The sequence below is a fragment of the Schistocerca nitens genome, chromosome 8 (assembly GCF_023898315.1).
Source record: "Schistocerca nitens isolate TAMUIC-IGC-003100 chromosome 8, iqSchNite1.1, whole genome shotgun sequence".
In the NCBI taxonomy this organism is placed as follows: Eukaryota; Metazoa; Arthropoda; class Insecta; order Orthoptera; family Acrididae; genus Schistocerca; species Schistocerca nitens.
The window spans coordinates 66681400-66698304 of record NC_064621.1 but is presented as its reverse complement, the minus strand read 5'-3'; the positions used below and the strand labels follow the sequence as shown (position 1 = coordinate 66698304).

Sequence of the window (16905 nt, the reverse complement as noted above, 5' to 3'; positions counted from 1 at the left end):
GAGCCAGCAAAAGCTAACACCACATGAAACGATAGTAATTTTTAAAAAATAGAAAATGAAAAGCCTACGTGCCACAATCACTTTCCGCTTTAACTTGTGTAACGCAAACAAAATTTAGACCCTTCAGCTGTTGGCTCTTCGCGGACACCCTATCATGCCCTATATCAACTGGCAACTCATCACTTAAAGTTAGCAGTAATAGTGGTCTTGTCACGCATTTACCTGAATAGTTTCCATTTGGTACAGTTGGCCTATTACTGGGAAAATCTTAACAATTATTGGGCAACTTCCACTGTACCACCACAACTCGAGAATTCCACTATCATAAATATTAATGCCTGGTCGTAAACTAATTCAATAAATTTGAGTCCTCTGTTCAATAAGGATCCTAAATCCATTTATCCATAGCTACGGCAATCACACTACTACCCCAATGCGGACAAATACAGCCAATGAAATCATGGTCACTCACCTTCTGAGTGTGCTAATCACCGACACACATACATCCAAATATCACGAACACCGTAATTCCTCGAGGTACACAAACAAGATTCGTAGTTAATATGCACACTGCACAGAACCAGTCATTACGACGACTGATTGTAGAACAACCTAAGCACTAATTGTCAATGTCTTGTCTAGGTATAACATTTACTGCAAATCGTAGTGAACCATCAGTCAGTTCTTGCAGCCTGTGAAACCTACGATCACCTACAGAGATTTTCCATTGATCATGAATTAATAACAACGATCCGAATTCAATGCACCGTACCACTGGTGGTCAGTATTGACCTTCGAAATACCAAAATCCTCCAAATACAACCTTAAACTTATTCAGAAACTATCCCTCTGCATATACCCAATCGAGCAGTTGAAGTGCGACCATCGATACAACTTACCACTTAGTCTTCTTTGCCATAACTTCACTGACCTGTACAAGACTTGATACTCAACTGAACTGCTCAAGATACGGTGCTTTACTGACTACTAACCCCATGTTAAAACCATCTAGGAACCATTCAACAAACAAATCACTTTTAAATCAAATTTCCTGGTTAGTTAAATCATAAGAATGCGTTACTAAAACATTCAAAATCCACAAAAGAGACATACATTACTGACGTGTAATGTAAGCGGTACCGGTACAGAATAATACGGAGGACGAGATCTATGTTAGTTAAAGAGTCTACGGGACCATCTGAAGGAATGAAACTGTTACTAACAGTTGGAAAACGTGCACTGGATCTGAGGAAAATATTCCTAAATGTTAAGTCTGGAGTATAGTGTTGTGCAGCAATGGATCATTGAGAGTTGAAAAGAAAAATATTGTGAAATGTGGCTATGGAGAAGAATACTTAACGCGAAGTGGACTGACAGACTCGAGAATGAAGAAGTAACGAAGAAAATAGGGGAAGGAAGAAGATCGTCTGAAGAGATCAAGAAGAGAAACAAATCTTGGTTGCAGGAATTGTCTGCAGCGAAGAATTATAGAGGGAAACGTGGAAAGATTGAGAGCAAGAAGTAGAAAGAGAAATGGAGTGATGGACGACATTGGAAGAGAACGAGCCTACAAATAGATGAAGGAAGATGTTCAGAACAAGAGATGGTGGACAGTCATAAGACAGTTACACTAAATAAGAAGAATCAGCAAAAGGGAATAGTTTCTAAAAACACGCAGTAAAAGCCGGCCTTTGTGGCCGAACGGTTCTAGGCGCTTCAGTCCGGAACCGCGCGACCGCTACGGTCACAGGTTCGAATCCTGCCTCGTGCATGGATGTGTGTGATGTCCTTAGGTTAGTTAGGTTTAAGTAGTTGTAAGTTGTAGGGGACCGATGACCTCAGATGTTAAGTCCCATAGTGCTCAGAGCCATTTGAACGAGCAGTTAAACTTTGATTAAGCAGCCTGTGTCTGTCTTTGATATACGACAGGAGACTGCAAACCAGACGTATTGCAATACATGGAGTATACATGACGTTGCAAGATCCCCTCGCTTCTAAACTGATACTGTTATTACTCAGCTTAGCCGCTAGTCCGTAGAGGGTGGTATATGTGACGTACAATATATCTGATCAGCATTTCAACCCGGAATTTGCGAGTTTAAGTCGGATCGGCCTTGGTGGGTCGTGTCGTCGGATTTCCTCCTACCTGTGCGCGGTGCAGCTCTCGTAAATGTCGTCCCGTGCAGATTCTTCATTGGCGCCTTGGATGTCTCTGTCGGTGGAAGCTAATTATCTGAAAATTCTGTCGATCTATTTACTTGAAATTAATTCAGAATGCCGTAATATCACTTGTATTCCTATTAGATCAATAATGGAACACTCATGTCACAAACTACTCGTAACCGAGAGCATGGCTACCATCGAACAAGACGCCGACTGCCGACTTTGGGGCGCAGTCCGTATCTCTTACTAGTTTCGTCACAGTTCGTGGATTTCCGATCGAGCTCGTACTTACTAAGATGTTCATTTGTTAATGAACGGGTGTGAATTTTAACGAGGCAAAATTATGATAAATAGTTTTAAACATCCAGAGGCTCCTCCTAGTATTCATGTTGTCATAAATGACTTTAATTATTAAATATAAATAAACAAAATCGGTGACTGGCGCCAAGATGGCGGTACTCCCCATCATGTACATTTCCCAGGTTGACGGTTGTTGCTACGGTCCAGCGCCGAGCCCCACCCCACTACGCGCGACATACGGTCGTTTCGTCACCTAGCCAGCCAGCGTGGGAAATGCTCTCCGACTCATGGCCGGCTACGGACTACATCACTTGCTAACTATCGTGAATACATCAATAAGAGACAATAATTTATTAAAACTGCTAAAAAGTTCTTCCTCACGTAAGAGGCACCTTACAACGTACAGGATGCCTGGTAATGCGTGGGGGGTGGGGGGGTCGAGGGGGGAGGAGTGTGTGGAGATGAGCGAGGGGGACGGACGACAGCCGGCAATCTAGTGGCCGGGAGGCGGGGGGCGTGGGGCTGGCGGCGAGAGGCATCGGGCGAGGGGCGAGGGGCGGGATGGATGGCCTGTGCATGCGCAGAGCAGGGCGACGCGCGCCTGCCTTGCCCGAGTCCCAAGCCGGCCGCGGCCGGGGTCGCGACGCACGCGCGCACGCACTCACGCACTCACGCACTGCCGGCTGCCGTGCGTCCGGTCAGGTGCCGCTGCCGCACGCACTGCTGACCCACTAGCGCTCCTAAAGCCGACGGCCTCCTGCCGTCGGCACAGGCACGTTAAATTAAAGGTGAAACACGTTTATTCAGTAATGAAAATGTCACTGTGGTGTTCAATTGACTATAACAGAATGTCGTTCTTCTTCATATTTCCTCGTTGCCTCTCCCTGTGTCGGTGCGGCGTCAGTGTTATACAGGGTGACACACAAGTCCGTTAACATTTGAAAATATTCTAATTCACGGAATAATGGAGGTAGAGAGGTAAAAATTGACTCACATGCCTGAAATGACATGGGTCTCATTGAAACCAGAAAACAAGTACAAAACTGGGCAATACGTGGCGCTGGTCAGCAACACAAAAACAAGTACAAAAACTGTCCAATACATGGCGCTTGTTATGTATCTACCCCTACTACTACGTTTGCATACTTTCGTGGTAATCCTGTAACGCTATTTCATTATGACTTGGCACTAAACGTAGAGACATATCGTATGGAAGCCGGAAGTGCGTATTATACTTTTAATTTGTGACAGTTTGGGATACTTTGCATTATTACAAAAGCCTTTTTTATTATGGTACCTGCGGCGTCACCGCCATACACCACACTTGCTAGGTGGTAGCCTTTAAATCGGCCGCGGTCCGTTAGTATACGTCGGACACGCGTGTCGCCACTATCAGTGATTGCAGACCGAGCGCCGCCACACGGCAGGTCTAGTCTAGAGAGACATCCTTGCACTAGCCCCGATTGTCTCAACAGCTGTCTTCTGCAGGGATATTTGACTACGGCATGGAAGACGGCTCGAGTAGTTCCAATACCCAGCAGACCCAGCAGAACCCAACAGTTATCGGCCAATTAGCCTCTTGCCGACCCTTGGCAAGGTGCTCGAGAGAGTGCTGTTGAAGAGGCTCCATGACACGCTTACAGCGCATGATGTTATACGACCCGAACAATTCGGTTTCAAGGACAAGTAAACTAGAAACATTAAAACAAACAGAAGTTAAAGGTATAAAATTAACAATTGAGCCTATAAAACGTTATCTGCCGAACTTCAACTTCTACGGATCACCGAACGGATACAACAAGGACACAACAAGCAGCACTTCACGATTGGTGTCTTCCTTGACATCGAAAAAGCTTACGATAAGGTGTGGCGGCCCAACCTTATCGTCAAACTGCATCGCACTACCCCTATTGCGGATTGTTACATTGGACTCATAGACAGCTTTCTGCAGGACAGGAAACTGTATGTCCGAGTCGGCGATAAAAACTCCGAAATGAAATTGATCTCCGTAGGAATTCCGCAGGGCTCTGTCATTTCGCCTCTGCTTTTCAACTTATATATAAATGACATCCCAACAGTCCCCCTTGTACGGCGATTTTTTATGCGGACGATACGGCCTTTCTGACAACTGGACGACACTTGGACCAGCTAATCGCTAGGATGCAACGGCAACTTGCTGTAGTGGAACGCTGGGCGCTACAAAATAAGATAACGATCAACCCGACGAAGACGGCAGCCGTTCTGTTCACACGGGGGAAACCAGTTCTGAACGACAGACTCCAATAGCTGATCAATTTATCCCATAGTCGCCGGGAGTGAAGTATCTCGGTGTCTACCTTGACAAAGAATTACTCTTTACGCAGCATATTGACGGCAGCCCAGAAGATGGCCAGGTCATTGATTCCACTCCTGAAGGGTAAGGATCTCACCCCTAAGACTTAACTCCAATTGTATAAGGCAACGGTGGAACTCACAATGTTATATGGCTCCACCTCGTGGGGAACTACGTGCGTCTCCAACTACAACAAACTCCAAGCGCTGCAAAACATTTGTTATAGATGGATCACAGGAGCTCCATAGTGGACAAGAAACGTCGACATCCGCACCGCACTCCACGAGACCACTATACAAGAGAAGGTCCATGACAAGGCTCTACGAGTTTTTGACAAAATCGATGCCCTTAGGGACGAAGTTCGACAATTGGAATCGGTAGGAACGGTAAACCCTGCAAGGTGGCACAAGTATTAAGTACCGAAGTCAATAACGTTTCACCCCCCATAGGCAATCTGTCATAACACGAGGAAGCAGTCACACATAACAGCCTCGACACATTTCACCCTCCACAGGAGATAGACATCACCAAAGACAGCAGGCTAAAGGACCCATTGCGTGCCCAAGCCCAAATGAATGTGTAATAAATAAAGTGTTTTCCTTTTATCCTTACGTGCCGTCCTAGAAGAATAAGTCATCAAGGATGATCTCTTCAGTCCACACTATATAATAAAAAAATTAAAAAAAGACCCAGTTATACAGCCGACTTTGCTATCGATGGTTCACTGTCTACATACGCTCTCATTTGCAGAGACGATACTTTAGCATAGCCTTCAGCTACCTCATTTGCTACGACCTAGCAAGCCGCCATATTCAGTTACTATTGATATTGAGAATCATGTACCGTCAAGAGCGACATTCATCATCAATGGATTAAAGTTAAGTATCAAACTAATCACGTCCGCTTTCTGAATTTTAATTCCTTGTCATGTTCCAGACCTCACGTCAGTATAGTCCTTCCCTCCTCACGCCAGCCTGCGTGCGCAAAAACGCGTGTATTTAGGCCTCCTCTAGTAACACCGCGTTGGCTCTTCTGCAACACAACAGTACCTTGATAACTTGTAATTCACTTTTATTAGTACATTGCGTACTATGGTTCATGATGTGGGTTCCTGTTGTCATGTCCTAGTTCATGAACCACGGGCAAAGTATGAGTGGCCAAGTAAATGGTCCTGACAGTCGGGATACCATTTACTTTGGAATAAGGCTAGGCATCTCGGACATCTTCTGAGTCGTGGTCACCTTTGTGCTCAGACGGCAAAGACTACCAAATCCACCGGCTAGTCCCTCAACCGTTAGGGGTAAAACTCAATGGGACCCGGGGCAAGTAAGGCTAGCAACCTGTTTCCCTGGTACTTTAAATATGATGCTGGCAACAATCAGAGCAAAATGCCCCTGACCTTTGGAGGTGACGGAGTCCCACCTCTAATTGACAAACCAGGGACTCCTAAAATACGACTCGGCAAACGAATGGTAACGAGATGGGGAGCTATTAATATCAATGGGGGCTACTCTGAGAAGAAGGTAGAGCTGGCAGAGGGTGCAAGTAAGATGGGGTTGGACGTATTAGCTGTTAGGTCTTACTCTTAGATAACCATATAACCTCGGTGTGGAGCAGGAATGTTTTGTTTGCTCCCATAATCTTCAAACAGTATTGAAAACAATCAGCGCTGAAGAGAGTGTGATTTGACGTAATGATGATTTTCACTGCTTCATCCAGAACCAGTTTTAGATTTGGTGGCATCTTCTTTATCGCGAGTGCTTTGCTCACCTATGCAAGATACAATGGCTGTAACTACAGCTCGGCACTTGTATAAAACGCATATTTGACCATTAGCTGCTTTTTTTAAACTTCCTGGCAGATTAAAACTGTGTGCCCGACCGAGACTCGAACTCGGGACCTTTGCCTTTCGCGGGCAAGTGCTCTACCAACTGAGCTACCGAAGCACGACTCACGCCCGGTACTCACAGCTTTACTTCCGCCAGTACCTCGTCTCCTACCTTCCAAACTTTACAGAAGCTCTCATGCGAATCTTGCAGAACTAGCACTCTCATTCTGGAAACATCCCCCAGGCTGTGGCTAAGCCATGTCTCCACAATATCCTTTCTTTCAGGAGTGCTAGTTCTGCAAGTTCTGCAAGTTCGAGTCTCGGTCCGGCACACAGTTTTGATCTGACAGGAAGTTTCATATCAGCGCACACTCCGCTGCAGAGTGAAAATCTCATTCTAGCTGCTTTTTTATTTACAACCCAAATATCGACCGGTTCCACTCACGGACTATCTTCACAGATTAGGGTTAAAACAGTTTAAGCCACAACACATCTGTCGTTAATTAAATAATGATCTCGTCTCATGTGTAGAGCGTGTCGTAAATTCCAGTACACAACACAGGACATTGAAAGGCAATTATACTAGTAACAAGCGTACACAGAGATCTGTTTATGGGGAGGGGAGGGGGCCAGATTAGGATGTATAGCCTCTTCCCACACGCGCGCGCGCACACAGACACACACACACACACTCACGCACACATACACATTACACCAAGAAGAAATGCAGAAATGGACAAATATATTATACTAGAACTGACATGTGATTACATTTTCACGCAATTTGGGTTCATAGATCCTGAGAAATCAGTACCCACAATAATCACCTCTGGCCGCAATAACTGCCTTGATACGCCTGGGCCTTGAGACAAACAGAGCTTGGATGGCGTGTACAGGTACAGCTGCCCATGCAGCTTCAACACGATACCACAGTTCATCAAGAGTAGTGACTGGCGTATTGTGACGAGCCAGTTGCTCGGCCACCATTGACCAGACGTTTTCAATTGGTGACAGATCTGGAGAATGTGCTAGCCAGGGCAGCAGTCGAACAGATTCTGTACCCAAAAAGGCCCGTACAGGACCTGCAACATGCGGTTGTGCATTATCCTGCTGAAATGTAGGGTTTCGCAGGGATCGAATGATGGGCAAAGCCATGGAACACATCTGAAATCTGTTGAAAGTGCCGTCAATGCGAACAAGAGGTGACACGAGACCAATGGCACCCCATACCACCAGGCCAGGTGATACGCCAGTACGGCGATGACGAATACACGCTTCCAATGTGCGTTCACCGCGATGTCGCCAAACACGGATGCGACGATCATGATGCTGTAAACAGAAGCTGGATTCATCCGAAAAAAAATGACGTTTTGCCATTCGTGCACCCAGGTTCGTCGCTGAGTACACGGTAGCAGGCGCTCCTGTATATGATGCAGCGTCTAGGGTAACCGCAGCCATGGTCTCCGAGCTGATAGTCAATTCTGCTGCAAACGTCGTCGAACTGTTCGTGCAGATGTTTGTTGTCTTGCAAACGTCCCCATCTGTTGACCCAAGGATTGAGACGTGGCTGCACAATCCGTTACAGCCACGTGGATAAGATGCCTGTCATCTCGACTGCTAGTGATACGAGGCCGTTGGGATCCAGCACGGCGTTCCGTATTACCATCCTGAACCCACCGATTCCATATTCTGCTAACGCGAGCAGCAATGTCGCGATACGATAAACCGTAAACGCGATAGGCTACAATTCGATCTTTACCAAAGTCGGAAACGTGATGGTACGCATTTCTCCTCCTTACACGAGGCATCGCAGCAACGTTTCACCAGGCAACGCCGGTCAACTGCTGTTTGTGTATGAGAAATCGGTTGGAAACTTTCCTCATGTGAGCACGTTGTAGGTGTCGCCACCGGTGCTAACCTTGTGTGAATGCTCTGAAAAGCTAATCATTTGCATATCACAGGATCTTCTTCCTGTCGGTTAAATTTCGCGTCTGTAGCACGTCATCTTCGTGGTGTAGCTATTTTAGTGGCCAGTAGTGTATATAGCTATTTTCTATTTTCCATTCAATCACAGTGAGCTACAGCAACGGGTGGCCAGGTACAGCTAGTCATAGATAAATAAAGCAAATTATGCTTCACAAGAGTAGTTTTCTTTTTAATGAATACGTTCCGATCTTTCAGAAAAGCTTGTTTTCTTCTGGAAACTTTATAATGTGTGAGCTTAGAGTTTGCTCTATGATCCTGCAACAGGCGGACGTCAGCGGCATTGGGGTGTAACTGTGAACGTTATATCTACTGCAGTATATTTCAGCCACACGAGACTATTCCGCGTGGACGTAGTAAGAAAGTTACGGCGACGAGGTGTTCGCAACGGTGTGCCACTGCTGCTGGGCCCCTGTTGCGGCGCCTGCTGTGAGTTGTTTTACTTTTTCTGACGCGTGTCTCTCCCGCCTGTCCGCAGCGTGCTACTCGTACGAGCAGGCGGACGCGTGCGCGGCGCTCAACGGCACGTACTTCCGGCAGCGGTGCTACAACGCCAGCGAGGCGGCCGCCGCCAACATAACGGGGCTGGCGGAGCGCGCCAACCGCCGCCCTCCCGCCGAGGAATACTTCACGTGAGTACCGACCGCGGCCGCGGTTGCAGAACACACTTCTGACTGGCTCACCGCCGACCGCCGTCAAAGCTGCGAACGGCCAACAGCCGTCAAGTCCAAAGAAGGGCAACTCGGTCGCGCACTAGCTGCTAGGCCCCAATCACACTGTTATACAGGATGTTACAAAAAGGTACGGCCAAACTTTCAGGAAACATTCCTCACACACAACGAAAGCAAATATGTTATGTGGTCATGTGTCCGGAAACGCTTACTTTCCATGTTAGAGCTCATTTTATTACTTCTCTTCAAATCACATTAATCGTGGAATGGAAACACACAGCAACAGAATGTACCAGCGTGACTTCAAACACTTCCTTACAGGAAATGTTCATGCATCCACCCTCCGTCGCATGGAATCCCTGATGCGCTGATGCAGCCCTGGAGAATGGCGTATTGTATCACAGCCGTCCACAATACGAGCACGAAGAGTCTCTACATTTGGTACTGGGGTTGCGTAGACAAGAGCTTTCAAATGCCCCCATAAATGAAAGTCAAGAGGGTTGAGGTCAGGAGAGCGTGGAGGTCATGGAATTGGTCCGCCTCTACCAATTCATCGGTCACCGAATCTGTTGTTGAGAAGCGTACGAACACTTCGACTGAAATCTGCAGGAGCTCCATCGTGCATGAACCACATGTTGTGTCGAACTTGTAAAGGCACATGTTCTAGCAGCACAGGTAGACTATCCCGTATGAAATCATGATAACGTGCTCCATTGAGCGTAGGTCGAAGAACGTGGGGCCCAATCGAGACATCACCAACAATGCCTGCCCAAACGTTCACAGAAAATCTGTGTTGATGACGTGATTGCACAATTGCGTGCGGATTCTCGTCAGCCCACACATGTTGATTGTGAAAATTTACAATTTGATCACGTTGGAATGAAGCCTCATCCGTAAAGAGAACATTTGCACTGAAATGAGGATTGGCACATTGTTGGATGAACTATTCGCAGAAGTGTACCCGCGGAGGCCAATCAGCTACTGATAGTGCGTGCACACGCTGTACATGGTACGGAAACAACTGGTTCTCCCGTAGCACTCTCCATACAGTGACGTGGTCAACGTTACCTTGTACAGCAGCAACTTCTCTGACGCTGACATTAGGGTTATCGTCAACTGCACGAAGAATTGCCTCGTCCATTGCAGGTGTCCTCGTCGTTCTAGGTCTTCCCCAGTAGCGAGTCATAGGCTGGAATGTTCCGTTCTCCCTAAGACGCCGATCAATTGCTTCGAACGTCTTCCTGTCGGGACACCTTCGTTCTGGAAATCTGTCTCGATACAAACGTCCCGCGCCACGGCTATTGCCCCGTGCTAATCCATACATCGAATGGGCAACTGCCAACTCCGCATTTGTAAACATTGCAAACATTGACTGCAAAACCACGTTCGTGATGAACACTAACCTGTTGATGCTACGTACTGATGTGCTTGATGCTAGTACTGTAGAGCAATGAGCCGCATGTCAACACAAGCACCGTAGTCAACATTACTTTCCTTCAATTGGGCCAACTGGCGGTGAATCGAGGAAGTACAGTACATATTGGCGAAACTAAAATGAGCTCTAACATGGAAATTAAGCGTTTCCGGACACATGTCCACATAATATCTTTTCTTTATTTGGTGTGAGGAATGTTTCCTAAAAGCTTGGCCGTACCTTTTTGTAACACCCTGTATTTCTTTGACGTGGCACTGTAAAGGGTTATTACACTGTCTTCATATTTTTCGTCAATGTTCAAGATGGCTGACAACAACAATTTATTATGCGCAGCAGTTGCATGTATCACAATTGCGCTGCGGGCGCATTTGGAAGAGAAGTGTGAAAAAAAAAAGAAACGTACCTTGGTGAAAAACGTGGGTTTTACGACGATAAAAGCATTAACAAAGTTTGCTACGTAAGTTTCTAGTGGAGGACGTCAAATCGGACATAAATTACTTAAGAATGGCTGAGCATACAATTCAGTATTTGCTCAGTGAAGTGTCTCCTCGTATCACAATGCACAACGCTCACGTAAGAATTGCCATATCTGCAGAATACAGGTTCACAGTAACACTCCGATTTCTTGCTACAGGAGGGAGTTACTCTAGCGTACAGTACAGCACTCGAATACCACAGTGTACATTAACTAAAATAATACCTGAAACGTGTGAAGCAATTTTAAAGCACTAAAGGACCAATATCTGAAAGGAAATAAATGTATAATGCACTTTACGCGCATTAAAAACTATTTTTATTGTAGATCAAAATAATAATTACATTTTCTGTCCCACAACTATAAAATTAATAGAAATGTATGAAGCTGATGAGCGCTTTACAATGTGAGGTATCCTCAGTACAAAAATACTTTAAGAAGACTGGAGAACTGATACAGGGTGGTCCATTGATAGTTACTGGGCCAAATATCTCACGAAATAAGCATCAAACGAAAAAACTACAAAGAACGAAACTCGTCTAACTTGAAGGGGGAAACCAGATGGCGCTATCGTTAGCTCGCTAGATGGCGCTGCCATGAGTCAAACGGATATCAACTGCGTTTTTTTAAATAGGGAACCTCATTTCTTATTACATATTCGTGTCGTACATGAAGAAATAAGAATGTTTTATTTGGACCACTTTGGCGCTGTAATAATTACAAACGTATAACTACGTGGTATCACGTAACATTCTGCCAGTGCGGACGGTATTTGCTTCGTGATACATTACCCGTGTTAAAATGGACCGTTTATCAATTGCGGAAAAGGTCGATATCGTGTTGGTGTATGGCTATTGTGATCAAAATGCCCAACGGGCGTGTGCTGTGTATGGTGCTCGGTATCCTGGACGACATCATCCAAGTGTCCGGACCGTTCGCCGGATAGTTACGTTATTTAAGGAAACAGGAAGTGTTCAGCTACATGTGAAACGTCAACCACGACCTGCAACAAATGATGATGCCCAAGTAGGTGTTTTAACTGCTGTCGCGGCTAATGCGCACATCAGCAGCAGACAAATTGCGCGAGAATCGGGAATCTCAAAAACATAGGTGTTGAGAATGGTACATCAACATTCATTGCACCCCGTACCAGATTTCTATGCACCAGGAATTGCATGGCGACGACTTTGAACGTCGTGTACAGTTCTGCCACTGGGCACAAGAGAAATTACGGGACGATGACAGATTTTCTTGCACGAGTTCATTTAGCGACATAGCGTCATTCACCAACAGTGGTAACGTAAACCGGCATAATATGCACTGTTGGCCAACGTAAAATCCACGATGGCTGCGACAAGTGGAACATCCGTAGGTCTCTAGAAGAGCGTAGCGTTCCAAGGGATTGGAAAAGGGCACAGGTCATCCCCGTTTTCAAGAAGGGACGTCGAACAGATGTGGAGAACTATAGACCTATATCTCTAATGTCGATCAGTTGTAGAATTTTGGAACACGTATTATGTTCGACTATAATGACTTTTCTGGAGACTAGAAGTCCACTCTGTAGAAATCAGCATGCGTTTCGAAAAAGAGGATTGTGAGAAACCCAGCTCGCGCTCTTCGTCCACGAGACTCAGAGGGCCATAGACACGGGTTCCCAGGTAGATGCCGTGTTTCTTGACTTCCGCAAGGCGTTCGATACAGTTCCCCACAGTCGTTTAATGAACAAAGTAAGAGCATACGGACTATCAGACCAATTGTGTGACTGGATTGAAGAGTTCCTAGATAACGGAACGCAGCATGTCATTCTCAATGGAGAGAAGTCTTCAGAAGTAAGATTGATTTCAGGTGTGCCGCAGGGGAGTGTCGTAGGACCGTTGCTGTTCACAATATACAGAAATGACCTTGTGGATGACATCGGAAGTTCACTGAGGCTTTTTGCTGATGATGCTGTGGTACATCGAGAGGTTGTAACAATGGAAAATTGTACTGAAAGGCAGGAGGATCTGCAGCGAATTGACGCACGGTGCAGGGAATGGCAATTCAATCTCAATGTAGACAAGTGTAATGTGCTGCGAATACATAGAAAGAAAGATCCCTTATCATTTTGCTACAATATAGCAGGTCAGCAACTATAAGCAGTTAATTCCATAAATTATCTGGGAGTACGCATTAGGAGTGATTTAAAATGGAATGATCATATAAAGTTGATCGTCGGTAAAGCAGATGCTTTCCTAAGGAAATGCAATCCGAAATCAAAGGAAGTAGGTTACAGAACGCTTGTTCGCCCACTGCTTGAATACTGCTGAGCAGTGTGGGATCCGTACCAGATAGAGTTGATAGAAGAGATAGAGAAGATCCAACGGAGAGCAGCGCGTTTCGTTACAGGATCATTTAGTAATCGCGAAAGCATTACGGAGATGATAGATAAACTCCAGTGGAAGACTCTGCAGGAGAGACGCTCAGTAGCTCGGTACGAGCTTTTGTTGAAGGTTCGAGAACATACCTTCACCGAGGAGTCAAGCAGTATATTCCTCCCTCCTACGTATATCTCGCGAAGAGACCATGAGGATAAAATCAGACAGATTAGAGCCCACACAGAGGCATACCGACAATTCTTCTTTCCACGAACAATACGAGACTGGAATAGGAGGGAGAAACGATAGAGGTACTAGAGGTACCCCCCGCCACACACCGTCAGGTGGCTTGCGGAGTATGGATGTAGTGCTAGATGTAGTTGTAAATGGTGCAATGTATGCAGATTTCCTACGTAATGTTCTACCAATGTTACTACAAGATGTTTCACTCCATGACAGAATGGCAATGTACTTCCAACATGATGGATTTCCGGCACACAGCTCGCGTGTCGTTGAAGCGGTATTGAATAGCATATTTCATGACAGGTGGATTGGTCGTCGAAACACCATACCATGGCCCGCACGTTCACCGGATCTGACGTCCCCGGATTTCTTTCTGTGGGGAAAGTTGAAGGATATTTGCTATCGTGATCCACCGACAACGCCTGACAACATGCGTCAGCGCATTGTCAATGCATGTGCGAACATTGTGGAAGGCGAACTACTCGCTGTTGAGAGGAATGTCGTTACACGTATTGCCAAATACATTGAGGTTGACGGACATCATTTTGAGCATTTATTGCATTAATGTATTTACAGGTAATCGCGCTGTAACAGCATGCGTTCTCAGAAATGATAAGTTCACAAAGGTACATGTATCACATTGGAACAACCGAAATAAAATGTTCAAACGTACCTACGTTCTGTATCTTAATTTAAAAAACCTACCTGTTACCAACTGTTCGTCTAAAATTGTGAGCCATATGTTTGTGACTATTACAGCGCCATCTATCACAAAGCGAAAAAAGTGGTCCAACTAAAACATTCATATTTCTTTACGTACTACACGAATATGTAATAAAAATGGGGTTCCTATTTTAAAAAACGCAGTTGATATCCGTTTGTCCTATGGCAGCGCCATCTACCAGGCCAACCATAGCGCCATCTAGTTTCCCCCTTCAAGCTAGACAAGTTTCGTTCTTTGTAGTTCCAGTTTCGTTCTTTGTAGTTTTTTCGTTTTATGCTTATTTCGTGAGACATTTGGCCCGGTCACGATCAATGAACCACCATGTCTGTGTGTATTAAGTATGTCGATATGTACTTTTGCTCTCTCGTGAGATTAGCTTGAGCAGAGGCCATTAATTTTCTTTGTTATGACTTCAGCCGTCCACCCGGGCCGGGCCGCATGTCATGGCTAATGACGTCCGCAGTTTTTTGTAGCTCTCTTGTCTCCTTATTCTATTTTTGTATTCAGGGTGCATCATATTGTAAAGCGCCTGATCAGTCTCGTACATTTCTATTAATTTTGTAGTTGTCAGCACACACGAATTAAACTTCGCAGCCATGTTTACAAACACACTACTGGTGACAGAACGCTGCAGCGATGCTAGCGCTCCAAGTGGTAAAATTTCACATTGCAGTGAACAGAAGACAAGCGACTTTTATTAGCAGATCTACAGCGAGGCCTTAGATTTGATCATATTTATTTGACGACAGGCGAGATTTGACAAAGTTCCCTATTACACCATTAAATTTCTTTGACTAAATATTTGACATATCAACTTTGACAAAGAAATATGATAGTGTGATACCCGCCTGAGAAGTCTCTGCGGTCAGGGTGTCGTGATCCTACACAGCTGTAGCCATTCTAACAGACAGCAAAAGCTCCTTACATCTTCGAGTGACGCATTCATTGCAATTTTGGAAGCTATTGCTACTTTTTCTTACTTTCTTAGTGAGAACTTGTCAACTTCATTCTAGCGAATTACTTGAGGAGGGAAACACGTTCTCCTTCTAGTAAACTCGTGTGTTCGTACGTTTAACCGATTGTGTCTATCGAACCAGCACTAGGAATTATTAGGTCTACAACTTTGCTTCCGCCGTTTTGCTGCAGATGGCAGTAGCAGCAGGTGGCGGTGCAGTTGGTAGGTCGTAACTATCATGCAATAACCTTAGGCGTTTTTAAACATAACGCCATCAAAATGTTAGTCGACTTGTGACTGTGTCACAAAGTTGTTCGTATTCTCGATTGAATATGTCACCTTACTCGTCATTTACGGGAAGTCTTAATTTTTTGATTTAACATAAAGAAATATATGGCTGAGGCTCACAAACTCCTGGGTGAGACCTATGGTGAGGCACCTGTTAATGAAACAATGTCCAGAGCATGGTTTCAACGCTTTAACCATTATTTTGACGTCCTAGACCAGTATGGGGGTTGAAGAGATAAAGTTATCGAAGCTACTTAAAATGACGAACACACAGGAAATCGTTATCGAAAGCAGTTGAAGCGTTTGAGCCGAGCACTGGAAGACAAAGGCCCACAATACAGCGATAGACTAGTAAGTCCTACCTCGTCCGCCGTATTCCTCAGACATTGCTCCCCCTGACTACCACGTTTTTCTATCAGTGAGGCACGGCCTATCTCACAAGCACTTCCGGTCATACTAACAAGCGGAAAATTCCATCAGTACACAGATCTCCTCAAAATACCCAATTCGCATGCTGTCCGAAAGATGAGAGAAAGTACAGGGTTATTACAAATGATTGAAGCGATTTCACAGCTCTACAATAACTTTATTATTTGAGATATTTTCACAATCCTTTGCACACACATACAAAAACTCAAAAAGTTTCTTTAGGCATTCACAAATGTTCGATATGTGCCCCTTTAGAGATTCGGCAGACATCAAGCCGATAATCAAGTTCCTCCCACACTCGGCGCAGCATTTCCCCATCAATGAGTTCGAAAGCATCGTTGATGCGAGCTCGCAGTTCTGGCCCGTTTCTTGGTAGAGGAGGTTTAAACACTGAATCTTTCACATAACCCCACAGCAAGAAATCGCATGGGTTTAAGTCGGGAGAGCGTGGAGGCCATGACATGAATTGCTGATCATGATCTCCACCACGACCGAGCCATCGGTTTTCCAATCTCCTGTTTAAGAAATGCCGAACATCATGATGGAAGTGCGGTGGAGCACCATCCTGTTGAAAGATGAAGTCGGCGCTGTCGGTCTCCAGTTGTGGCATGAGCCAATTTTCCAGCATGTCCAGATATACGTGTCCTGTAACATTTTTTTCGCAGAAGAAAAAGGGACCGTAAAATTTAAACCGGGAGATTGCACAAAACATGTTAACTTTTGGT

At 45.3% G+C, this 16905-nt stretch overlaps 1 protein-coding gene across 1 annotated transcript in view; it reads left to right on the top strand.

The window, feature by feature from the left end:
• Positions 1-16905, top strand: part of LOC126199389 (sodium- and chloride-dependent glycine transporter 1) — a 629023-nt gene that overhangs the window by 367745 nt on the left and 244373 nt on the right. The window contains exon 4 of the mRNA XM_049936308.1: positions 9085-9238. Within this exon, the coding sequence (XP_049792265.1) occupies positions 9085-9238 (154 nt within the window). The remainder of the gene's footprint in view (positions 1-9084; positions 9239-16905) is intronic.